The 26,893-nt window shown below is 39.9% G+C and overlaps 1 protein-coding gene across 1 annotated transcript in view; it reads left to right on the forward strand.

Moving 5' to 3' along the window:
* Positions 1–24,525, forward strand: part of FKBP15 (FK506 binding protein 15, 133kDa) — an 81,331-nt gene extending 56,806 nt beyond the window's left edge. Inside the window, exons 20-29 of the mRNA XM_006890731.1 lie at positions 781–883; positions 7,118–7,289; positions 9,969–10,105; positions 14,211–14,366; positions 15,389–15,541; positions 17,767–17,892; positions 19,041–19,148; positions 19,853–20,568; positions 22,181–22,277; positions 24,448–24,525. Of these exons, the coding sequence (XP_006890793.1) occupies positions 781–883; positions 7,118–7,289; positions 9,969–10,105; positions 14,211–14,366; positions 15,389–15,541; positions 17,767–17,892; positions 19,041–19,148; positions 19,853–20,568; positions 22,181–22,277; positions 24,448–24,525 (1,846 nt within the window). The remainder of the gene's footprint in view (positions 1–780; positions 884–7,117; positions 7,290–9,968; positions 10,106–14,210; positions 14,367–15,388; positions 15,542–17,766; positions 17,893–19,040; positions 19,149–19,852; positions 20,569–22,180; positions 22,278–24,447) is intronic.
* Positions 24,526–26,893: the final 2,368 nt, after the last annotated feature.

Raw genomic sequence — 26,893 nt, forward strand, 5'->3', positions numbered from 1 at the left:
TTCTGTATGAGTTTACTTTCTGAATCAGAAATTCACTGATTTCCTTGACAAGACAAACTTTATAATTTTTGTGGATCCTCCTAAAGAGTTGTAGAGGCTATAGGGTGATGTTGCAGTAGCTAGCAAGCCTTTTAAAAAAAATTAGTCTTTCTTTTTTTAAAATTTTATTTTTTAATTTTTTTTTGTGTGTACCATCATTCAGATTCGATTGGCACTGGAAGAGATTGCCTCTCCTTCTCCAGCAGAGCATCTGGTGGATTCGAACTGTGTACCTTTGGGTTTGCAGTGCAGCTTCTTGCCACCAGGCCACCAGAGCTCCCTAAATTATTCTCTTTTAAAAAAAAAAGAAAAAAAGAAAAAATTTTTAGGAAGAAAAAAATAACAAAGAAAATTATTCTCCTGTATTTCTTTTCTCTAGCATATCTTTTCTTCCACATCCTGGAGGCAGGTATAGTGGGGCTCTCTTTTCTTCTCTTTCTTGTAGATTGCTTAACTCCTATTTATTTCTTTCTTGATTCTTCCTTTCTCTTTTGTGTGTGTGTGTGTGTGTGTGTGTATACACACACACACACGTACGTATATACAGCAGTTCATCTATGTCAGTTTCCTCCCACCAAACTGTATTCATGCAGTGATAATGGAAACAGTGCTTTCAGATTGGTTTTGGTATGACTACAGAGCATTGTTTTGAAGACTGAATGAATATGTGTTGGGTTGTGTGTGTCATAGTAATATTAAGTGCTTAATGAATGTTTTGTTTTTTCTCTATGTATTTTACAGATATGTTGAGCAGAGTAACCTGATGATGGAGAAGAGGAACAACTCCCTTCAAACAGCCACAGAAAACACACAGGCAAGAGTTTTGCATGCTGAACAAGAGAAGGTAAACTAACTGAGCATAGAACAGCACAGATCAAGATGGGTGGTACTAAGAAGTGGTCCTATGTATGTAATTACCAATCTGCTTTTGGCATCATTGGGATGAGATTAAGGATTAGAAATATGCTAACATATTTTCCGGTGACCTTTGAACAATGGAGATTTGAACTGTACAGGTCCATTTAATATGCAGATTTGTTTTTTGTTAATATTTCATTGAACTCAAATGTTTCCATTATCTGCATCAAATGCCTTTTGACAATTAAATGATTTCTACATGAACAATTTGTCTCTTCACTAAATTGCACATCACAGTGAAAATTATTTTTAACTGGGGAGAAGGGACTGCAGCATCCTTACACCCCTTGTTCAAGAGTCAACTGTATAACCACCCTCCAGCTTTCATAATATACTTTATAATAAATTTACTACAAAACAATTACTATCAGTAATTTGATTAAGATAAGAATTATATAACTTATTTGAAGCCAGACTTACTCTGTACTTAAAATCACCAGAAAAAAATAATCTATTGTGTCAAGTAATGGATATGCAATATTGTTTTTAGTGAAATTTGAGACTGTTTCATTTATGCCTACATCTGTATCTGTCAAAGTATGTTAAGCTGTTTGACTTCAGGCATTTCCAAACCGGGAAATTCCATCTGTTCTTGGAGCAGTTGGACTTCTCCATTCGGTCTTGGGTTATGACAGATTTGTATAAAACCTCTGCCTCTGCTTAATCTAGTTACACTAAATGTCTGGAATGAAATCTTTCTTGCTGCGGCAACCACTCCTCCTCTGATAGATCTTGTCTCTGTCTTTTATCTGCTGCTTCTCATATGCTGGAAAAATAGTTTCGGTTGGGTTGTTGGTTTATTTTACGTTTTCCTTGGAAATGTAAAAAGTTGAATGGATTCACTTTATAAACTGTAGCGTTTACTCACTTTTCTCATTAATGATGAAGTTGCCTTATTATCACTTAAGGTAATCTTCTTTTGTTTTCTTAGCAATAGTATCAAGGCAAGTAATATCCTTGACCTCTTACTTCATCCCTTGTTGTGGCTGAAAGCTAATGGCAAGATCAAGATAGGAAGCCTCTGTGATCTTGCTACCACTGGGGAGTATTGGAGTTACTTTATCATGCTCCATTAAATATACATATTACAGACTTTCCTTCCTCTGCCCTTTAATCTTACTTCTCTATTCGTTTTTATTTTTATTTTCCTTCCTTAGACCTGTCTTGAGCATTACAGATCTATTATTTGACCTAGCTATTTGAATTTGACCCAGTGCCTAAATCTGAACTTTGAAAAATCTGTTGATAATCATAATACATAGCCAGGTATCAGAATCTTTGCTACTATCAGTCATTTATTAGCCACAATCTCTGCAGGTGGCAGCTGAACGTCTGTGTTTTTAGTGAGTTCACCATGTGACCATCATGCTGAGTATCAGTGGTGTTTGTTCCAGTAAAACATTATTTATAAAAACAAGCAGTCTGCTGCTTTGGTCCATGTGCTACCGTTTGCCAACCCCTGAATCAACTCATTAAATCACTTAAATGTCTTCTGTTGGTAAAACCCGAAGATGTCTAGTACAGTACACTGAATCCAGTAGAAGCTGTTTCTGTAGTAGCAAAACCAGTAATAATAGTAATAACAACAACACAGATAGCAAATATCTGTCAAGACCCACAAGGTTCCAGGCACCATTCTTTATATAAATCTTTTCATAGATCTGGGTATGGGTTTTACTGCTTTGGATTTCACTGCTCTTAATGAATAGGTTACCAAGTACCACTTACTACATGATTCACTGCCTTCAAACCACCTCAGAAAGTTGTGATTAAGTTCAATACATATTTGGGAAATGAAAGTAGTAATTTCTGCTCTATGACGGGATTATTACCACATAAAACCCTCAAATAATGATTAAAACTGGAAGAGCTATTAGAGTTGCTTAAGTTATTTAATGCTTCCATAACAGATGTAACACAAATGGATGGTTTAACAAGCAGAAATTTATATGCTTATAGTGTAGGAGATGAGAAGTCCGTTTCAGGGCACCAGCCCTACAAGGTCTTTCCCCTTCCCCCTTTTTTTGGTTCAAGGAGCAGGTTCTCTCTCTCTTCACCTTCTGTTTCTTGGTATCTTGGTAGCCTCATGTGGTGGACATTTATCTTCCTCCAACCTGCTTGCTTGCTTAACTGCTCAATCTGTACTTTTTTAGATAGGAAAAAGATTAATGTAAGACACCTTGGTATTACTACCACCTCATTAACAGAAAAAAGAAAACCCATCCTTCAATTGACATGTGTGGAGGTTAGGATTTAGAACATAAGTAAATCTATAAGAGGTCATCTTGTTTAACCTCATTTGACAAAAGAGCAGACTGAGGAAGTTCAGAGAGGGTAAAAGACTTACCGTCAGCCAGTGGCAAAGTTAGTCTTTCTCCTGTGTCCAGTTGCTATTGTCTTTGGGGCCACTCTGCTGCTTCTAATTGAAACCCTTTCCCCCTTGTTTCCCTGAACTCTTGGTTCTTTCTGCCACTGCTTTGTTTTCCCAGGTCTCCATGTTAGTAGTAGAATTTGATCCGTTGTGTAGATTTTTTTGGTTATTTTCCTTTCTCACTTGATATTGCATACCCTTTAAAAAAATATATATATATATTTGTAACTAACTACATAGTATATTTTTTTCTGGTTTAAAACATGCATCTTCTCATTCTAGAAAATAACAAGCAGAAATAAAGTGTAAATTACTCGTAGTCCTTCCTTTTAGAGATAACCACTGTCAATATTTAATGAGCCTTTCATTGTTCTCTCTGTGTATATATATTTGATTGGATGAGAGCATTACTCCTCTTGTCTCTCATAGACTTTTTTTTCTTTCTTATTCAATGTACCGTTGAGTCAGATCCAACTGGCACAGGAGGAGATTGATTCTCCTTCTCCAGCAAAGCATCTGGTAGATTCGAACTGCACACCTTTGGCATTGCAACACAGCTTTTTGCCACTTGCCCACCAGAAGTCCCTTATTATACACATTTATGGAGCCCCTGAATGGTGGAAACTGTTAAATACTCCACTTCTAACTGAAAGGTTGGCAGTTCAGAGGCATTTAGAAATGACTGACAGCCTTAGAGATCTATTTGCTGAAGGTCACAACTTGGATAAGCTCATGAAACCATGTTCTCTGAAGAATGGGGTGATCATGAGTTGGAACAGACTTGATGACAAGTAACAACAGTAGGCCTTGGTAGTTAAGGAACTGATATAAGAGTTTCTGATTTGTCTTCCAGTTTTATGACTACAAAGTATGTCAAGTTTTGATAGACTGCTGCTGTTCCTCGGTGAGAGTGGCCATCCATTGCTTTGCTTGTTCACTGGAGTCTGTCCCTGCTGGTGACCTGCTTCAAAGGTCTTGGAAGAGTGGTGCTTGCACTGGTTTTAGTAAACTCTCTGGACCACAGGTGCTAAGGTGTTTGAGCATTATGTTGATAAAGTGTTCACTACTCCATTTGAGTCAGGACAGTGAACAAAATTTTTATTCTACTCGGAAGAGTAGAATATTTTATTCCACTTGAAAACTTCTCTTATATCTGGAATTCTAGTGACCATAGTTCTCTGTTTATAACAGTGAAGACCTAATGCTGCTAAACACTATTTCAGAGCTCACTCTAAAGGTCACACACATTCTCAGACATTCATTCTTCTCATTCATTTTATTTTCTGTTAACAACTTTTTCTTTTTAAAACAAAATCACCTTTAAAAGGAGATTCAAGATAATGGATTTTAAATAGGAGCCTGAGAACTGTTGAGCTCTGGTGGCTTAGTGGTAAGGAATTGTACTGCCAAGGCAAGGGTATATGGTTCCACCAGCTATTCCACGGAAGAATGATGGGCAGTCTCCTCCCCTGATATTTACTGCCTCTGAAAACCAACTGGCGGGTTGGTTCTGATTCAATGGTACACAACAAAGAAAACTGCTAAAGACTTTGAAATAAGGCAAGAAGAAATAATTTTAAATTGACATTGATGTATGGGTTTCTATAAGAAAAAGATAGTAAACAACTATGAAAATGTTTATAGGGTAATAGTAGTTGGTTGTTTGGATTGAAGAGATAGCCCACTATTGTAAATACACCGCTGTGTAAAAGTCAAGACAACCATTGTTTTTCCTGTTGTCTGAATTGTCTTATATGTTGTGGGTGTATATCTGCTCAAGTGAAATGCAATGTGGATCATCCTGGTAAGAAGCATCATCATCACCTTTAATACCTAGAATGTCATAGAGCTTTTCTAGGGTAGACTATTCACCTAAAGAATTTATCATTTTTATCAGATATAATCTAAGAATATTTGGGTCTTTTGGAATAATTTTGAGCTCCTGTTTGTCCTGTACAGAGTAACATATAAGACATATTGAGCAGTTATGGAAGTTGAAGTATTCCCTTCCTTAGGTCTGTTCTGCTAAAGAACCCCAAAGTAGTTATTCTCATACAACTGATGTTTATAATTATTTCAATTCTACTAGTAATAACGTAGTATGAGGCAGAGGTAGCAGATTCAAGCTGGTTTACTTTGGAGGTATTAGTTCATTTCCTAGGAATTCAGTTTGATTTTAACAACCATTGCTGAGTTTGATAGGTGTATAGATTAGAGTCTGGAGGGGGATCTGGTAATGTCTAATAAATTAACTCTTTATCTAGCAGTTGTACTTCTGAGAATCTCTTACAGTCATGTCTATACACACATTTCTATTCAGACAAATAAATAGGAGATACATAGTTTCAAGTTCTCTTTATATAATTTTTTTTTATAAAAATAGAATTATGCTGAAAACTTATTGGATAGTCTTCAATTTGCAGTGGACTATTTCATGTCACTCGGTATTATACAGTGCTATTCTTAATAGATGCATACATCATAGATGTGTTATAATTTGCTTAATCCACTCTAATTTTCCAGAATTTTCTTTTCCTATTCTTTTATGACTACTACAGTGAACATTCTTATGTTATTATTGTATACTGTAGAGTCAGAATTGACCCAAAGCTGACCCTCAGGCTGGTTTTCAGAGGCAGCTAATCACAAGGGAAGCGATTACCCATCTTTCTCCTGTGGAGCAGCTAGTAGCCTCTAACCTCAGGCCTTCAGGATTGCAGCACTCTCTTTTTATTAGGAAAGATTTCTCCCAGGAGGATTCCTGAGCCATGTTTTTGTTCTTAGGTGGCATCAAGTCAACTCAGAGCAACCCTATAAACAGCAGATTAGAACCTTGCCCTGTTCTGTGCCATTCTCACAGTCTCTGCCATCCTTGAGCACATTGTTATAGTCACTGTGTCAGTCCATTGTGTTGAGGGTCATCCTCCATTTCACTGATGCTTTACCTTTCCTGGCGTGATCTTTTCTCCAGACTTTGTCCCTACTGCCCAAAGAATGTGAGACTAAATTTCACCATCCATACCACTAAGTAGCACCTGATTGCTCTTCTAAGACAGATTTGTTCTTTTAGCAGTCCTTGGAATAACTCAGCACTCTTCACCAACACCACAGTCCAAAGAATCACATTGATTCTTCTTTGGTGTTCCTTATTCATTATCTAACTTTCACATACATAGGCATCAATTGAAAATGCCATGGCTTGGCTGAGGCATGTGCTAGTCTTTAAACAGACATCCTTGTTCTTTAGCACTTTGGAGAGCTCTTGAGAGCAGATTTTTCCAACACAATACATCTTTGATTTCTTGACTGCTGCTACCATGACTGTTGATTGTGCATCCAAACAAAGTGAAGATATTAGCAACTTGAATCTTTCCTCCATCCATAGTGATATTTCCTGTTGGTTCAGTGGTGAGGAGTTTCCTTTTCTTAATGCTGAGATGTAGTCCATCTGGAAGGCTCCTGTTTTGATTTTCCAAGTCTTCATCACTTTTTTCCACACAAGATTGTGTCATCTGTAGAACACAGGTGGTTGTTGAGTCTCTCTCCAATCCTGCTGTTACATTCTTCATATCAGCATACAGATTGAATAGGTATGGAAGAGGAATATAACCCTGATGCACAACTGAGGCATGCTTCATCTATTTTTCTGAGCTTGATTTCCACTTAATGAGATTTGAGGTGGTTTCAGCTCCCTGGCTTTCTGCCAATTCAGTTAGCATAGTTACATGAAGTTAGGTTGTTACTTAGAGACAAAGAACACTCATATATTTTAACTTCATTGCTGTTAAGGCCAAGGTGACAGAAGAGCTGGCAGCAGCGACGGCACAGGTTTCACATCTGCAGCTGAAAATGACAGTTCACCAAAAGAAAGAAACGGAGCTTCAGATGCAGCTGACAGAAAACCTGAAGGAGGTCGACCTCCTCAGGAGCCAGCTTGCCAAACTGCAGGCAAAGCTCTCAGGTATGTGTTGATGAGGGAGCTGCAACTTCGCCATTTACATGGAGGCAATTGCAGTTTCCTTCCTCTTTTTTTTTCCCTATAATTATATTTTATTAATTTTCATAAACATTTACAGAGATTTTGGGTTTCCATTCATTCATTGTTGCACTATTCTCTCTACCCTCCTCCCAGTTTGTTCTTGTCCAAATGCCACAGTGCTTGTCAAAGCCAGTTCTGATTAATCTTCTTTGTCAGTGTGTCCTTTGCCATTCCCTATCACTCCTCCCTGAGAGAGACTTCACCCTGAGTCATAAGGAAAAGGGGATGGCATAGTCTCTTAGCTACTTCCTGCTGAAAAGGGATGCTGTGGGTTTCAGGGTGAAGATCTTCTCTCACTACTCTAAAGGGCCCCTTTGGCAGTAGGAAACACATAGACTATTATGGAGATTGATTTTGGAATTTAGATGCACTCTTATTGATTGTGCTTGGCTGTACATGTTCATATCCTTGAAGATGCATCATGGGGGTGCTGCAACCTAGAAGACACAAATTTGACTAACAAGTTATAAGTACATGAGTCAAAAATTATGGAAAAATAAAAGAAAAGATTCTTTCATTGTTTTACAAACCCTCCCCCAGGTCCCCTCCACCATGTAGCCTTCGCTCTAGTCTCCTGTGATGACAGAAATACCTAGTTATATATCTCTTTTAAACAGTTTTCTTCCTCCTCTGTTTCAGTGCATTATACATTATTGAACCCATCTTACTCAGTCTCTCCCCAACCCCAAGGACAGTCCCATTCTACAACAGTGGCATCATGTAATATTTGTCCTTTTGTGACTGGGATATTTCACTCAGCATAATGTTCTCCAGAGTCAACCATTTTGAATAATATTGCATGAGTTCCTTGTTTTTTAATGCAGCATAGTATTCCATTGTGCGAATATACCACAGCTTCTCTAGCCATTCCTTCCTCTTGATCTGCTTAGAACAATGACCATGAAGTTTATGTGGACTCAGCTGAAAATGAAGGTGGAGCAGTATAAGCTTGCCATGACTGTTTTACACAGGGGATAACAAAAGAACTGACGTCTCATTTACAATTTATCAATTGCCATACTTCTTCCTTGGTTAGGGGAAATGTTATCAGAGTATCTTGTACCTACAGTTGCATCATGCCTGGAAAAGCTAACGTACTCCATCAACTGTGTCTCAGTCAAAGTTTAAGAAAGAGATGCTAACAGCAGCGGTTGCCTGTGTCCCAGAGGATGATTACAGTTCCTCAGGCTGCTGCTCAGGGCTCCCCAGCTTGTCTCTGTATACTGTATGTATAGTGCTGCCTTACATTATACTGCCCATTCCTTTTTGTTTTCCTCTCTGTATTTCCTATTTCCATTTGTTCTCCTTTCCTTCCCTGTTCATTTTGGGTTTGCATGTACCAGCTAGCCTACTGGCTGCTCTTCTAGTGCTTCCTGTCATTCTTGTCTTTTTTTTTTAGTCTTATGTTTTATAGATTTTACATACCCAACATTTTCAATGTTTTATTCTAAATCTTTATGAAGTTCTGCTTCTTTTCAAAGATGCTTTCAGAACACTTGACCTTTCCTTAACAATCCTTTCTTTTAGTGCATTATTGCCATTGCCATAGTCATCTTTTAATCAGCATTCTGATATGCCTGTTTTCTCCTTTAGAACAAATTCATAGAGAGCAGGGAAGATGTGTTCCTCATCTTTGTAAAGTCTTTTCTTCCAATTTAGTGCTAACTCAGTGCTGGGCAGAAAAGTAGTGATCACAGTACATGAAGACCACTATGCTGATTCAGTCACCTTGGTGTATGGAAACAAATATGGAAGGGACCAGTGGGCAGGATGAGACTTGAAGCAGGAGTAGGGATAGGAAGAAGCAAAGCTCGCTGGCCTGATAGATGTCAGTTGGTAAAGTGGCACCTTGAAGATTTACACTCTTCTTTGAGAGCACCACCTGGAATGATATGAAACAAACATATGTTGGACAGTGTTAGGTTTGAATGTAGTACAGATATTCTCATCTCTGCTTTTGTGATAGCCTATGAAAATTTCCTCAGGAATGTCCATAAGAGACTTGAAAGTTTCCCAAACAAAATTCATTTTGATGCGTTATATAAATTAAATAAAAATCATTCCCTTTAGCTCTCTTTGAGAAGGAATATTTTGTAAGCAAACTCTTGGTAGAATATCCCAGTTGCTAAGAAAGCTGAGAATACTTCATGCAGGCAGAGAGTTAGGGCCTGGAGCAGTGTGTTAGGATCATGACTGAAAGGGAATTGTAGAGACTTTTTATTTTTAACATGATGTCTGATCACTTAGAACATGCCCTTTTCCATGCTTTGTGTGTAGAAAGTGGCATATATGTAGTGATATGACTTCCTATGGAATAAATAAGACTTAGGAGAGTCAGCTTATGACTTGATAAACCTTATTGCTGGTTAGTGAGGTAATTATGAAAGAAGTGAGTGAAGGATGATCTGGAAATGGTATCATGCAGCTTTCAGAGGGCTGCTGAGGTGCTTGCTTTGGCAGCACATATACTAAAATTGGAATGATACAGAAAAGATTAGCATGGATGGCCCCTCAGCAAGGATGATACACAAAGGGCTGGGTGCGACAGAACCAACTGTCACTATAATTCTCCAGTTAAGTGTGTCTGCTTTTATATACCAGGGCTCCAGGAGACCTCTGATCAAGCACAGTCCAAATTCAAAAGTGAAAAGCAGAGCCGTAAGCAACTGGAACTCAAGGTAACATCTCTGGAGGAGGAGCTAACAGACCTTCGAGCTGAGAAGGAATCTCTGGAAAAGGTTAGTTCTTCAACCCAAGTTTCTCTGTTGGACCCAAGTTGCCAGAATTATTTGTTTAGTATACATGTCTTTTCCTTTTAAATATAATGATATATAATATTGTATCCATCATATAATGAAGCAAAGGATTTGAGTAGATGTTTTGTCAAAAAGGCCACTAAACACATGGAAAGATGCTCTGTGTCTTTAACCATCAAAAATGTGAAGCTGCAATGGGATACTGTGTCCTCCCACGAAAATTGCAGGGAATGGAGAGAAACCAAACTACCAGTGAATGTCAAATGTTGGTGAGGACATGGGAGATTGGAACCCTTATTTTTTTGGTAGTGGGAATGCAAAATAGTACAGCTATTGTGGAACACAGTGTGGTGGTTCCTGGAAAATGGAAAAACAGAACTATATGACCTAGCTATTTCATTCCTAGATATATCCCAAAAAAGGACAGACAGAGAGTTACATTTAAAAAAAAAGGAGAGAGACACTTTGATAGGCCAGTGTTTATTGCAGTACTATCCACCATCTAGTCACCAACAAGGAGCTTGAATATCCATCAGCAGATAAATGGACAAACGAAATAGGATACATATGGAGGGACAGTGCAGGAGAGGAAGACCCTCCTTAAGGTGGATTGATTCAGAGACTGGAGTAATGGGGGTGGGTGTGTCGGAGACAGTGAGACTGGCACAGACAGAGCAGGATTAGGGCTGTTGTACATAGGGTCTCTATGAGTCTCAGGCGACTTGACAGCACATAACAACATGGTACATACATATGGTATACTCTTCAGTCAACAGGAAAAATGACATCCTGATACATCCTACAATATGGATAGTTTGAAGACATGCTGTAAGAAATAAGCCTATCACAAAAGGACAACTATTGTGGAACTTCACTTACATTTAAAAAAAACAACACAACAAAACTCAAACAAGAAAATATTGAGACTAAAGTTTATTAGTGGTTACCAGGGATTGGAGGGAGGGGCAAGCAAAGAGTTTGTTGTTGTTGTTGTTGTGTACTGTCAAGTCAGAACCTACTTATAGGTGACCCTCCAGTGGCAGTAAATCCCACAAGTACATAGCTCATCTTCTCCCTCCAAGCAGCTGGCAGATTTGAACTGTGTTCCTTTGGATTGCTAGTACAACTCCTTACCACTCAGCCACCAGAGCTCCCTGATTATTGTAATTCCCTTCAGTAAGTTATGTATCTATAAAAAAGTTGAATTTTTTCAAAGGAAAAAAAGAGACATATACTCATTGTAACAAATGGAAATAACATAGAAAATTATAAAGAACAGTTTCTCTCTTTTCCCCTTTCTTACCTCTTATATTCAAAACTCGCTGCCGTCAAGTTGGTTCTGACTCAAGGTGACCCTCTGTCGGGTTTCTGAGGCTGTACATTGTAATGGTGAGAGACTTCCCAGCTTTCTCTGGAAGCACCAGAGACACAGCCTTTAGATGAGCAGCTAAACTTGGTACAGACTCTGCTACCAGAGCTCCCAAAGGAATACAAAGTAGCTGCCTTTCCGTTCTTTCTCTTAATCCCCTTTATGTTCTGGAGACCCATATATCCTGCTACCACATTTCTGTTTTACTTACACTAGTTCAGTTAGGTTGTAGTCTGTGAAATCAAGAGTCTTAACTATGATAGTGTCAGGTTTTCTCCCTGTCCCCAAAAAAGTAGAAAAGGCATATAGCAGAAGTATGTCAGATTCCCTGTCTCTGAAGAGTATGTTACATGGCTAACAGTGAAGACAGAGCAGTAGCAATGAGGCTGCTGAATAAAGGATCAGCAGTGGGATGAAGCAGGAGCACTATCCTGAGAGGCAGAAGAGCCAGTTCATGGGACTGTCTCTACCAGGGAGACCGAGGGATCTTGGGCAGGTTCACTCAAGTCTATGAGACCCATTTCCCCACCCATCTGTGCAGGGATGTTCAGAATATTGTCATAGGAAATGCATTCTCTCTCTCTTTGTCATTGCTGCTGAATCAGAACTAACTCATAGCTGACCTTCCCTTGGGTTTTTAGAAACTCTAAATTGCACAGGAGGAGATTGCCCTTGCTCGGAGGAGCTGCTAGGGTTCAAACTGCTATAGATGCCACCTGTGGATTAGCAACACATTCCCTTCCCACTAAGCTACCAGAGCCACATAGGAAATACATTCAGGGTAACAAAAGCTACATTAAAGGTAAAAGTAAACAGTGTGTTCTTCAATTTGTTTTCTCTGTGTATGAAACATACATATATAGATAGACATAATATTTATCAATAGAGTATGTTTAATGATCTCTCTTTTTAACTTCCATACATTGTACTCCCTAAGTACATACAGATCGTATTCTTTTTAACTACTATGTAATAATCTGTTCTGAAGCTGTAGCATATTTTAGGGAGCTCTGATGGTGTGGTCCATAGGGAGTTGCGCTCCTAACCCCAAAAATAGCCATTCTTCCAGAGGTTCCCAGCAAATCTGGGAGAGAAAGATAGTCATCTCCTCTAGCGTGATTTACAGCCTCTGAAACCCTGCTGGAGAGTCAACAGTGAGTCCGTGTTGACTTGAGAGAAATGAGTTAAAGTGGGTTTTTTGTTGGTTTTTTTTTACATTTTCTTTTTTATTATTATTAATAATTTTAATGAAAATTTACAGAGATTTTGGATTTTCATTCATTCATTATTGGAGTTAAAGTGTTTTAAGTTTTATTTGCCTATTCATGTATATTTGTTTCCTTCTTTTTTTTTTTTTTACAATTTCAAGCATTGCTGCAGTGGACATCCTTATACTGTATTTTTTAAAACTTTGCTGAAGTATTTCTATAGCATAAATTCCTTGAAGTAGAATTGATAATCAGAAATAATTTTACACATTTTCATTTTTTATAAAACAGATTATTCCCAGAAACAGTGTGCTAACTTGCACTTCTTGCATCATCTAAGCATGTTCATTTCTTTTTAACCTTTTTACACTGCATATATTATCAATTAGAAGGGTGGAGGAACAGCACAAGAGAGGAAGACCCTGGATGAGGTGGATTGACTCAGTGACTGGGGTAATGGGGGTAGGTGTGTCAGAGACAGTAAGGTTGGTTCAAGATAGAGCAGGGTTCAGAGCTGTTATACACAGGGTCACTATGAGTCATAAGCAACCCAACCGGACATAATGATAACAACAATCTTATTAGTCTGATACGTGAAATCTGGTATCTTGTTTTAATATACATTTTTTTTAGTAGTGAAACTTTCATATATTTGAATTTCTACTGTGAATTCTGTTTTTTTGTGTGTGTGAATTCTATTTTTAGTGTCCTATGCTCCATTTCCCTGTTCTAATATGAATTTTTTATTGTATTAACTCTTGATCAATCATATGGAAAAGATTTTTCTAATTAGCTGTTTTTTAACTTTATTGAGAGCACCTTTTGTCATATTAAAATTTTAACATCAGGATAATATTAGCCACATTGAACAAAGTGTCTAATTCCCACCTTAATCTGAAATGGTATAAATATTAAAAAAAAAATAAGTACTTCTTGAGGTGTCAAAAGAACTCACTAGTAATACATTTGATTGCAAAAATCCTGGCCTGTGTTCTTTAGTTCTTTTGTAGTTTATTTGTTAAACTAATTTCTGTTGGTTAAAAACAGACCTTTTTTTACCATTTTTAAGTTTTTCATTGCTATAGACACTACTACAATGAATATCTCTAACAGAGTCCTTATGAATGTAATGTATTGATTCCTTAACATATAAATTCCAATTTGTAGAATTTCTGTGTGTTCACATTTTAAAAGCTTTCTCAGGCCTGGCAACTTGCCATCCAGAGAAACTATTACAATGTCTTTTTCTCCTCCCTTGTATGAGAGCTTTCTTTCCTACCTTCACCAGTTTCATTACTTTTAATAAAGTGGTAGATAAAAATCGTGGTTTCCTTCTGGGCACAGTTTTTCTCACCTAAAAGCTAAGAATGTTAAATATATCAGAAAAAATGTTGGGAGCAGGAGTTGTTTCTGGAAATAGATTATGGACCCAGTGTGGTCCTTATCACTGCCATCCTCATTTATCATCTGTTTAGTTACTACAGCTGACCATGGCTCTCTTGTTCCTAAGAACCTCGCAGAAAGGAAAAAGAAGTCGGCCCAAGAGCGCTGTCAGGCTGAGGAGGAAATTGATGCACTTCGGAAGTCACACCAAGAGGAACTGGACAAACTTCGACAGCTCTTGAAAAAAACTCGTGTGTCTACAGACCAAACAACTGCAGAACAGGTAATGGGAAACTGAAGAGTTAAGGAAATGAAAGAAAGACTCAGAGAGAGAAAGAAGCTTCTGGTTCTTCCTTATCTTTTAGGGTGATGTGTCTCTGGTTGATCCTCTCACTTTGGAGGAAGATGTGAGAAGGCAATCCAGATATGAGTATACAGGAGCTGAGTCAAACAGAGAACCTCTTTTTCTTCTTTTAAGCTCATTTTATGTTTAAATAACTCATATCTAATGTTTAATTTCAAGTAGAACATAAAAAAATCTATGAAAAATTCCAAACAAATTAAGGCCAGTAGCATCATTCACCAAGCCACTGAGCTTTAGTCCTTGAAAAGAAAGGATTTATTTAGATAATAGGGAAGGAAATGAGGCATAGTGTCAGGACACAGCTATATTTCTAGTCCATTTAACAGCTATCTTTCTCACTGTAAACTCATACATACATTTATTTCTTGTTAATGTAAATAAACAGGAACTGTTGCCTTTAATTTGATCAGCTCTAGGAATTTTAACAGAATGAAATTTATCTACCTGTATAGTTCAGGAAGCTCTGGTAGCTTAATGTCCAGGAGTTGCTCTGCTAAACCAAAGACCATACCTCTCTGATGGATGCTTTTTGGAAGATGAGCTATCTCTGGTGTGATTTATGTGTGGCCTCAGAAACCTGCTGGAGCGCCAGCCCTGAGTTGGCTTCAACAACAATGAGAGCTGACCTATATAGTTCATGATCTGATCCCTTAACATTGATCATTGCAGTAAGGCCCTGCCTCCAGGACTTTGTCTAGACAGTCAAACCATTGTCTTTGTCCTTCTGGAGTCCTGGCTACAATAAGCTTTTTCTAGAATTTTAAAAGTATATTTACTTTTTTTAAAAAAATAAAGCAATATTTTAAAAGTATATGTACTTTAAATTGTACTATACTTTTTTTACCTCATGAAAGATAGGCTTTCTTAGAAAAGTGACAGGGCTGTCAAAACCACCCCATCCCGCCCCTAATACATGGGTGGGCATTGCTTTCTCTTGGCAGCTGTCTCTAATGCAGGCAGAGCTACAGACCCAGTGGGAAACCAAGCTTGAACATATGTTGGCCTGCACCAAGCAAGAACACCTGCAGCAGTACCAAAAGGTGTGCGAGCAGAGGGACGCCAACCAGCAGAAGCTGACACAGCTTCAGGAAAAGGTAGAAATGCTGTCCCTGAGCCCCTCAGCTCAGGCATTCAATCCCAGTTTCTCCGAGGCAAGCAAGCTTTTCTTTTTTTTCAAGCAAGCTTTTTTTTTTCTATAATTATATTTTATTAATTTTCATAAACATTTACAGAGATTTTGGGCTTCCACTCATTCATTGTTGCACTATTCTCTCTACCCTCCTCCCAGTTTGTTCTTGTCCAAATGCCACAGTGCTTGTCAAAGCCAGTTCTGATTAATCTTGTCAGTGTGTCCTTTGCCATTCCCTATCACTCCTCCCTGAGAGAGACTTCACCCTGAGTCATAAGGAAAAGGGGATGGCATATTCTCTTAGCTACTTCCTGCTGAAAAGGGATGCTGTGGGTTTCAGGGTGAAGATCTTCTCTCACTACTCTAAAGGGCCCCTTTGGCAGTAGGAAACATATAGACTATTATGGAGATTGATTTTGGAATTTAGATGCACTCTTATTGATTGTGCTTGGCTGTACATGTTCATATCCTTGAAGATGCATCATGGGGGTGCTGCAACCTAGAAGACACAAATTTGACTAACAAGTTATAAGTACATGAGTCCAAAAATTATGGAAAAGTAAAAGAAAAGATTCTTTCATTGTTTTACAAACCCTCCCCCAGGTCCCCTCCACCATGCAGCCCTCGCTCTAGTCTCCTGTGATGACAGAAATTCCCAGTTATATCTCTCTTTTAAATGGTTCTCTCCCTCCTCTGTTTCAGTGCAGTATACATTATTGAACCCATCTTACTCAGTCTCTCCCCTACCCCAAGGACAGTCCCATTCTACAACAGTGGCATCATGTAATATTTGTCCTTTTGTGACTGGGATATTTCACTCAGCATAATGTTCTCCAGAGTCAACCATTTTGAATAATATTGCATGAGTTCCTTGTTTTTTAATGCAGCATAGTATTCCATTGTGCGAATATACCACAGCTTCTCTAGCCATTCGTTTGTTGATGGGCACTTAGGTTGTTTCCAGCTCCTTGCTATTGTGAACAGAGCTGCAATAAACATGGGTGTGCATATAGCTGCTTGGATGTCAGCTATGGTCTCTTCAGGGTATATTCCCAGTAGTGGAATTGCTGGGTCAAATGGTATCTCTATTTGCAACTTTTTGAGAAAGCGCCATACTGCTTTCCAGCTTTTTGAGTCTTACAAATCTTTTGATTGTAGAAATAATAGCTGTCAACCAAAACCACAGTAGTTTGACTTTTCAGTCAGTTACCTTTCTCATCTTTTTTTTATCCTTTCAGTGACAAATTATTTTTAGACTTTTAAACATAGTATTTGAGCTTTTCGTTTACAAGATTTGTGGCAGTATTGAATGTGAAATGAAAAGACAAGACTCAAAGTTAGATTAGTTATAAAGATTTCATCTTTATTTTTAACCACATCAGTGACCTGGCAAAAAAACAAATAGCACCAGTGTTCTGGAGCATGTTTTCCATTATTATTTGATCCTTCATTTATTAACAGATATTTATTGTCAGTTGTGTTCCATACATTGTGTCGGGGAAAGGGCGTAGAAAGAACTTTGTCTTCAAGAAAGACCAGAGAGAAACAGAAGTGTACATTGAATGCAGTAGGACCTGGGGGAGAAAGTGCCTTGGGGAGTTGGTTGGAGAAGGCTTCCCAAAGGAGCTGACATTCGAGCAGAGTCTTGAAGTATAAGCTTTGATAAGGTGCAATGAGGGGCAGAATATACTGGCAAAGGCATTGCAGAAGGACAGAGCTGGATATGTTAGGACTACTAGCCACAAAAGATAGGCAGGAAATAACTGTGGGCCATGACATGGAAGTTCTCATACCTGGAAGTGACATGTGTCCTTTTGAAAGCTTTAGACTCAAAGATGATAGAGGCAGTCTTGTGGGTGAATAGGTTTCTGCTAACATTCATTAACCATATATCTGTGTGACTAGAACGGTTACCCCTTTTCTTATTACTCTTTTAAATTATATTCTTGACCCAGTCATTATTGACCTTGTTAGAAAAAAGAGAGTGAAGTTAAGAGTTGAGACTGACTGATGAGCAAATAGAAGGCTCTGGCTGAATTAGTAGACCTGGGGCATGGCAGAATTAGTCATGTGGAGAACTTAGGGAGGTCGGACTTGATGCTTTGAGTCGTTCTCCTTTCGCTGTGTTTCCTGGCTTCACCTGGTAGTTCAGGTTGCTGAGGCCACAGCCATAATCTGTTTGTTTTGCAGTACTTAACTCTCCAGGTCAAAGTCACAGCTCTGACAGAGCAAAATGAACAGTGCAAGAAGGAACTGGAGAGTATTAAGTCCCAAACATCTGGAAAGGAAACTATTACTACAGACTCCTCAGAGAAGGTGAGCTGATACTTTGAAGAAGCAAATCATGCTGTGTCAAGGGATTGAATGTGCATAAAGGCACATAACAACAACAATATACTATATTGGTTGAATGGTTTGTTGTTGTTTTTTTAACTTAAGCCTCTTGTTTAGAGTCAACAAGACCTTGGGGAGGGCCTTTGTATTTAAAAGTCAGTTGTTACTCTATTTTGAAGGAAAATTTGTCTAAGTGGTACAGCAGTCTTCTGTCAATATGCTGTACTGAGTAACCTGGGGTTGCTGTGATGCTGAACCTTGTGCCATTGGGTGTCAAATGCCCTAGCAGTTACCCATGGTGGACAGTGTTGGGTGGAGCACTCAGTTTAAGACAGGCTTGGAAGCAGGAATGGCATCCACTTCTTAAACAACATGCTTCTGGAAACTCTATGAACTTTGATAAATGACAATAGTTATAGAAATGCTTCAGGTCTTTTGTTCATAGGGTCGCTGTGAGTCGTGCTTGACTCGACAGCAATCAACACAACAACATAAAGCATCCAGAAAGAGCGTGACCAAGTTATTGTGTTGGTTTTTTCTCCTTAGTGGCACTCCACTTTTCTGACTGAAATAAAAATCTACCCTTTGGAACCTAGCCACCTTGGTCACAAACCCCAAAATTATATCCATTAGGGTCATAGAAGATACTGGAAATACATCTAGATCATAGAGGAGTAGGGGCCAGGGAGTATGTCCAGCATCCACTAACCACTAACTTTTTTTTATATTTTAATAGTTTTAATGAACATTTACAGAGATTTTGGATTTCCATTCATTCATTATTGCTCTTTTCTCCCTGCCCAGCCCTCCCCCCAACCACTAATTTTTATAGCGCATGAACTCTTAGTGGTTATTACAGTGGGAATGAGGCAACAGTAAATTGTTTATATGCAGCCTTGAACATAAAACATGACCTGCCTCCGCTTGACACAGAATACACACTGTTTAACCTTGCTATCTATCTACACAGTGACAACCTTCAGTGCCTCAGTTAGTGATCACTTATGTCCCACAGTAGGACTTCATTTTAGTATTCCAACCCTTTCGAGAATTTAAATACCTTTCTTAATGACTTGAGTTTGGCAGCATAGCTTTTGATCTTATTTTTCTGTCTTCACATCTTCATACAGGTCAAGAAGATCATGAACCAGGTGTTCCAGTCTTTGCGGGGAGAGTTTGAACTGGAAGAATCTTATAATGGCAGGACTGTTCTAGGGACCATCATGAATACAATCAAGGTACAGCCATCTGTTAACTGTTTTGTAGAAATAAGGTATCTTGTACTTTCTAAGGGATCATGAATAAAACTAAATTCAAAAATCATCCTACGTAATTTACAGTTCCTGGAGTGACTTTTATCTGGACAGATATAGTCTGTCTCATATAACAGGAAGAAACAAAATCAGGTGTTATCAGGTGTTACTGAGATGATGATGACTCCTAGTGACCCTGTGAACAAGAACAGATCAGAACTTCTCCCTGTCCTGCGTTATCCTCACCGTCCCCACATGCTGATGCCTGTTGTTGTAGTCACTGTCAGTCCATCTCCTGGAGGCTCAGCTGCTCGTTTCCAGCATGATGTCTTTTTCTAAGGACTGGCACCCCCTGATAACTTGCCCAAAATATGTGAGGTCAAGTTTCACCCTCCTTGCTTCAAGGGGTACTCTGCTGCACTTCCTCCAAGACAGATTTGTTTGGATTTTTGGCAGTCTCTCTGCCAGAATCATAGTTCAAAGGCATCAATTCTTCATTGGTCATCCTTATTCACTGTCCAACTCTCAGATATATAGGAAGCAATTGAAAATGCCATGGCTTGGGTCAGGCGCATTTTCTTTAAATGGATGTCCTAGATGACTGATTTGTTGGAATCAGCACTAAAGAACTAGGAATGTGTACTACTTTCCTTTCAGTGATTATCTCCTCTTCCTTGGCTTTTGAATAGATTGTGACTCTTCAGTTGTTGAATCATCAGGAACCAGAGAAGGAAGGGAGCAGCAGTGAGGAAGAGGAAGGAGGAAGAAAGAGGCCTCAGAGACCTTCACAGGAGCATTCGGTGCCAGTCAAGTCTGAGCTGTCTCAAGACTCCCTGAATAGGGAGGGGCATGAGGGCCCCACCATGCCATTGGAGCAAGTAGCAAAGGAAGCAATATCATCACATTCTCAGGCCCTCCCCACTCCTCAGGATGATGCACAGAACAGAAAAGGGGAGACCTCAAATTCAGAAGCACTTTCAGAGATGAAGGACGATTCCCTCCCCCCTGAACAGATTTATCTACCCCAGAGAATTCTGGGGCCCCCAACTTCAATTCCACCTACACCTCCAGGCTCTATAACCACAGACCCCGAATGTGAGGAGACACTTGCTGCCAGCCCGGTGGGAACCAAACCAGATGATCCACTGACAAGGGTTGTTGTTGGGGAGGTAGATGGCCCACTGCAAGAAAGCGCCACAAGACCATCCTTGACTTCAGACCCCAAGAAGGAGGACCCACTGGCAGAAGGACGGGAAGACCCAGGAGAACCTCAGCCTCCAGAGCTCAGTACAAACGAGGATCTCACCAGCTCCTTGGGCCCCTCCAAAGAGCTGCTGAGCACGGAGGCAGGCTCTGCACATCCCACAGCGGCCCTGAGGTCCAGCCGGGCTTCTCAGCATTCCAGGTATGTTACTCGGGAACACAGTTTCAGAGACAGTGATGCCTGTGGAAGTTACTGCCACTGGTTTTCCTAGGCCTGACAACTCATTCTTCAGACTCACTCAACTCATTCATGTGTATTTACAATAATTAGTTAGCATAATACTATGTGCAAGGCTCGGTGATAGGCAGAATTACAGAGTGATAGGCAAATTAGACTTAGCTTTTGTTTTTGAGGTTCTTACAGTTTAAGAGATAAAACACTGAAAGCTGGCTGTAGGGGAAGGCTTTCTTACTTTCTGGCTCTTACTGGAAGGTCTGATCACTTCAGCTTCTGTTTCCTGGTTCCATGGAGTTCTCCATGTAGCTTGGAATCTGTCATACCCCATTAACAAAGACAACCTGTTCCAATGAGATTATGACTGTAGGCATGTTGTTGTGCCTTCCAGTCACATAGCTGCAGCTCATAGCTACCCTATGAACAAGGCATGTGAACCTTGCTCTGTCTTATGTCATCCCCACCATCTCTAACACACTTGATCCCACTGTTACAGTCACTGTATCAGTGCATCTCCTTGAAGGTCTTCCTCTTTTGCTGAGCATCCACCTTTTCAAGCATGATGTCCTCTTCCAAGAATTGACCCTCCTAGCACCATGCCCAAAGTGTGTGAGATGAAAATTTCGATCAAATCTGCTTTCTGCCTGTAGAATCCAAGAGGCAGATAATAGTCTTTCCTTTTGTTCATTCTTTGTCCCCCTCAAACACATGCATAATCTCTTCAGTACATTACCATGTAGCCACATATTTGAATGTTCTAAGACATGTGTTCTTAGCTTTTACAACAAAATTTTCCAAAAGTAAGCTTTGTTTTCATTTTGCACATTTCACTTTTAAGTCTATATCTTTCCTCAAATTATACGATAAGCAGCAAGGAGAAATTCAAGGCTCTTCAAGGTCTTGGAAAATCTCCTCAGCTAAATATCCAAGTTCATCCAAGTTCTACCTCCAGCCAAGCAGGTGAATATAACTCAGACAAATTCTTTGCCACTGCATTATAAAGGATCACCCTTCTTCCCTTATCCAGTTGCAAGTTCATCCTTCCCTTTTTATTATCCAGCCTCTCTTCTGCTGCCCGTTTAATATCTTTTCTGAGTCAGAATCAAGGGCAATGATGGTATATAGCTCAAAAGGAATTTAAGATGCACCCTACAGTGAATAACGTAAGAAGGCAGCTCATTCCCAAATGGGATTATAGATGTAGGCACAGAGAATTTAGAACATATAGTTAGGAAAGCACATGACTCAATTCATAATAGGCAAAAATTCTGAAAAGGTGATATTTAGACTGAGAAGATAAGGATGAAATGGAGTCATCTATACCAAGAGTGAGAAGAAGAGATGGAAAACAGAGAGAAGAGCATTTGCAAAGGCTCTCAAGTGGGAGGGAATATGACAGAGGCACAGGGAACCAAAGAGTGGGGTTAAAGAATGACATGGTCCGGTTTATTATTCAGAAGATTGCTCACTTGGCTGTAGGTTATAGAGGGGATCAGCAGAGCTGGGAAGGCCAACCCTGAGAATGGGAAGGGAAGATGGCAAGACCAAGAGTATTTTCTGCAACTTGGTTTTCTTTCAGTCTCTCTGGGGATGAAGAGGATGACCTATTTAAAGGAGCAACTCTAAAAGTCTCAAGACCCAAAGAAGATGCTGAGGAGGATGATGAAGATGAGGTGGTAAGGAGATTTCAGGCACTGCCAAGTCCTCATGGCACTACCCGGGGGCCCATCCCCACTGGTTCTGAGAAGAACCTCTTGCCCCAGAGAAGTGGAACCTGTTGGTGGCCCACCCCCTGGACTCTGTGCACAAGTCCCTGTGGACGTGGGCTTGTGGCTGAGAGAGAGAAGCTCTGCCAGCAGAGTGGGGATGGTCAGATACCACTTTATTCTTGAAAAAGGACCATCATCTCAGTCCACATAGGGATTATTCCTCCACCTTTAAGCAAGGAAAGTTGGACCACTGTGATTGAGGGCTAAAGCCTCAGGCATACCCGTCTTCCAGGATATGATTTATATTCCACAATTTAAAAAGACTTTCTTTGTAGCATCCTTATTCATAGACAGGGAAAAAGCCTGAGGACCAGAAAGGATGATTTTTTTAATGCCAAAGAGCAGGTTAAATGAAAGAGACCTAGGTATGAAATCCAGGGCTAAAGCCATCAGTTTTGAACATTTTCTGTTCCTCACTCTACTTTTTAATATGATGCCTTAGAGTGTTATCCCAACATCCTCAGACAGAAAACTACTAATAGGATAGTATCACTTCAAAGCCTGAGAATGAAGGGCAGGGAGGTAAATTGCTGACAATTTTTTATTAGAACCCCAATTCTTGATGGGCGTTCTACTGAAATGAAATGTGTGTGAAAAACACAGATGACATCAGGGACCAAGTGTGAGGTTTAGTGGGGACAAATTCTGTCCATTCTTGAATCAGCCGGAGTGGGTTTTGTCTTCTGCTGAAACCTTAGGAAGATGATTGTGACAGATCATGACTCCCTTTTGCCCAGGTTTATTTGGGGGAAGTGTACCAGTTCATCCTGTTAGCCTTTTCTCCCAAGAAATAGATTTTTGTTTCAGAATGCTGAATATCAATTCTTTACTGGAAAATACAAGAAATTGGTCATTCCCAGTAACTGCTAGAACTAGAACTTTTTAAGAAGTACATTATTGGTAGTTATACTAAAAATGTCAAGTTAGGTACTTTGAAAACTGCTTCACAAATATTCTCACTTAATTATCTAATAGCTCAATAAAGTTAGTACTTTTATTCCATTTTGTAGATAAGAGGATGGTGACTCAAGAAGATGAAATAAAATTACCAAAGTTATAAAATTAGTAAATGCAGAGCCCAAACAGAATAGAAACTATGAGCCACACTTTGAAATCCTTTTCTCTGAAAGTTTTAGACGTCACTAAAGTGACGCCCAGAGAAAGTTACAGGGTCTCAGTGAATAGGTAGAGGCATTGCCATCAGCTCAAGGCTCTTGGTACCATATCACGCTGTCTTCCTTCTGCAGTGATTGATCTTGGGCCTACAATAGCCCACCAGAGAAGCTCAGGCTAAAGTATTTAGTGCATGCCTGACTTGTTTTGATCCCTCTTACCCACATGGGACCTGCTCCCTTGCAGTCTATAGAATAGAGGCCAGAATCTCAAGCCATGCCAAGGATAGGAGATTGTCCTTTATGGCCCACTAATCTCCTCTATCCCTGCTCTCTGGTAGGAGGAGTGAATGTAGGGCCTGTGAAACCAGGAATGTGGAGGCTGTGGTTTTGTGTTCTTGGGTTTTCCCTCCCTCTCAGGAGACTCCACTTGGGAATGTATTCAAGCCTCTACATTTGACTCTTAAATGATAAGATGGCCATCTTATTGCCAAACCAACCACCCCCGCCCAGAGTAACTATGCTTTCTTAAATGTGATTGTATTTTTCTCAGCTCCCTTTACTTCCTGCATCCTCTGTTCTGTCTTAGGACTCTCTATTTCTTCTGTCTTCTCCATCTCTCCTCTCTTGTCCTTTCCCTGTATGAAATGTGTAAGTTACTGCATGAGAGGAAAACCTGTCAAATCAATACATGTGCTTCACAAATAAATGCCAAAATTAGCCTAACAAAGGTGGTCTTTTTTTCCCCTGTGTTGAAATATTGCCTCCTGCATGTTGTCTTAGCTTGATCTGGAAACCTGGGACTACTGCATTCAGAACTGGTCCTTTCAGTAAAGCTCTCACCAGTAACCTCCCTTCCAACTTAGAGTCCGGAGCAGGTGTTGGATTGCATCTCCTGATGGAGGCAGGAAGTCCACCTGGTGCAGGGACGAGTGAGGACTGACTACTCTTTCCTGTTTTGTCAGAGCATGAAGGGACGTCCGCCCCCAACACCCCTTTTTGGAGAGGATGATGATGATGATGACAGTGACTGGCTGGGATGAAGACCCAGGAAACTGATACCAAGCTTTTTCTTTTGGCCCTTCTTTAAGCACGGTTTTGCACAGTAGCCCTGGGCCTAGGTGAGCTACAGGGTGAAAAGTACAGGTGAGCACTCTGAGGACTGTGGTTCAAGTAATCCACTTTTGAATCCCCTGCCTGGCCTTGTGAGGAATGTGGCCCCACCTTCAGAACACTGGTGTTTTCAACAGTCTGTGTGGTCCTGCCTCAATCTCAGTTGGAAAACTGCTGCTCAATCCCCTTCTAGCCACTCACCTCATAGTGTCTGCCCCTTCCAAGTTTATTAACTGTCTTCACAAGCTCTCAGACTGATTGAGGATCCAGCCTTCCTCCATCTGCTTCTCAGTGTTTAACTGCTCAGCGACAAGACCTGTCACCTGAGCGAGGCCCCCGGGGTAAATCACATCGTCTGAACCCTATTCAGTTAAGAGCCTTTCAAGCATTCCTGCAACATATATCTTTTTCTCTGCCTTAAATCTAATACAACATGTCAGTGAATATCAGAAACTAACAAAATAAACATTGGAATGAAACTTGACTCAAACCTTTGGGGGAGAAATCAAGTGTGGTTCTAAGGGCTGTGCTCTACCACTGGGGATCAAAAGTTAGGAGCTGCAACAGACACAGGTTAGTAAGCACTAAAGCATAGTGACATATCCCCAGTGACAATTAAACCTGGAACTTAGGCCTTCAAAATCAGCTTTCTGTTCAGCCACTTCATAATGTTCAGGACATTGAGGTTAGCTAAAGACTAGTGCAGACATTCACTTGCTTCTGTGGGCTTGGCCCACAGAAAGGGTCATGCAAAAGGAATATATTCCATTACATATTGTTAGGTTATTATAGTCTTATTTTCCATTATCTACTATGATACCTGATAGATTCTTCACCCTTTGGAGGGTAGCTTCCACTGTCTCTGAACTCAGGGGCTAAGACTAAGAGTGAGAAAATATTTGTGGTCATTTTATTCATTCAAGATCTTTCAAAGAACCTGAAAAGAAAAAAAATATAGTAATTATAATAAAAATGTTTCCTGATTTTAAATGATTGTAAGATAGATCTTGAATTTTACTCCATCTGGCCTGGCTCCCTGTTAAACAGTTAGCACTGTTTGTTACACTTAGGCCCATTTTACATAGGAGTTCTGATCTCCATCAACCTTTTCAGAAACACTGCTATCCCTGTTTCAGAGAGGAGAGACCTCAGGTTTACAGAGGTAAAGTAACTTGCCCAAGTTTATATAGCACAAAACAACCCATGTCATGGCCCTTATCCCAGTGGTGTTTCCCTTGCCTGACCATTAAGCACCACTTGGGAGAGCAAAGGGGGGAAATACTTCTTAAAAGTTTCTAGGTCCCACCTTAGGCTTCTTGAAACAATTTCCACTGTTATGGTAAATTGCTTTGTGTGTACCATGGTATCAGAACTAACTCAAAGCTCTACCTCCATAGGGTTTTCAAAGGCAGTAAATGCATAGAATGAGACTGCCCATCTTTCTTCCACAGAGCTCTTCGTGCATTTGAGCCATGTGCTTTTGGGTTGGCACCAAACACAACTCCTTACCACTAGGCCACCAGAACTCCCATGAAGTAGAATATTGGGGGGTGGGGGTGGGGGAAGACATTTAAATCTCTATGATCTGCATTCTCATCCCTGATCCACTGGGGCTTCAGGCCAAGTTGTTCCCTTCCGACCCTTCCTCGGAGATGCACACAGACTGCACTTCTCAAAACCCTGCCTCTCTCGTTGAGTAGCTGATTGACTTCAACTTCCTGCCTCTACTTTTTTTCCTCTAATGGTGAGGATTAAGCTGCTTCATGTTTTTATCTAATGGTGAGATTAAATGAGCTAATATTTAGCTCAACTCATTTAATAGAAATTTAGTAGAAATAGATACTGCCTGGCATCTGACAATCATAATATTTTGTCAAATTTTTAAAATATTAGAGAAAATACTTTTTTGTGACCTTTGTGGGCATGGTCACAAAAGACCTCTAGACTCTTAACACCCTCCAATATACTGTCACTTTTAAAGAGTGTAGAAGGCTGAAAAGGTGGCTGATAACCACAGGCCTCCATCTCAGCTGAGCCCAGGAAGAGGAAGGACTTGACCACACTGGCCATTTGGGTCCTGATGTCTGTTCTAATGCTCAGCAGCTCTCGGGGGAGAATGCACAAGGCCGTCCTACACGAGTCACATACTCTGTGCCAGTTATCTCATGGTAAAGCATGATGTTGATGTATTTTTGCTTCTGCCCTAAGGGAGAGAAGGTTCAGTCATACTAACACTGTTTCCAACGCATGTGACAGCTACTTTTCTCATAGTGGCACCTGGCTAAGTTTTCTGTAAGA

Source organism: Elephantulus edwardii, unplaced genomic scaffold (assembly GCF_000299155.1).
Source record: "Elephantulus edwardii isolate Elephantulus edwardi_28Jun2011 unplaced genomic scaffold, EleEdw1.0 scaffold00092, whole genome shotgun sequence".
NCBI lineage: Eukaryota > Metazoa > Chordata > Mammalia > Macroscelidea > Macroscelididae > Elephantulus > Elephantulus edwardii.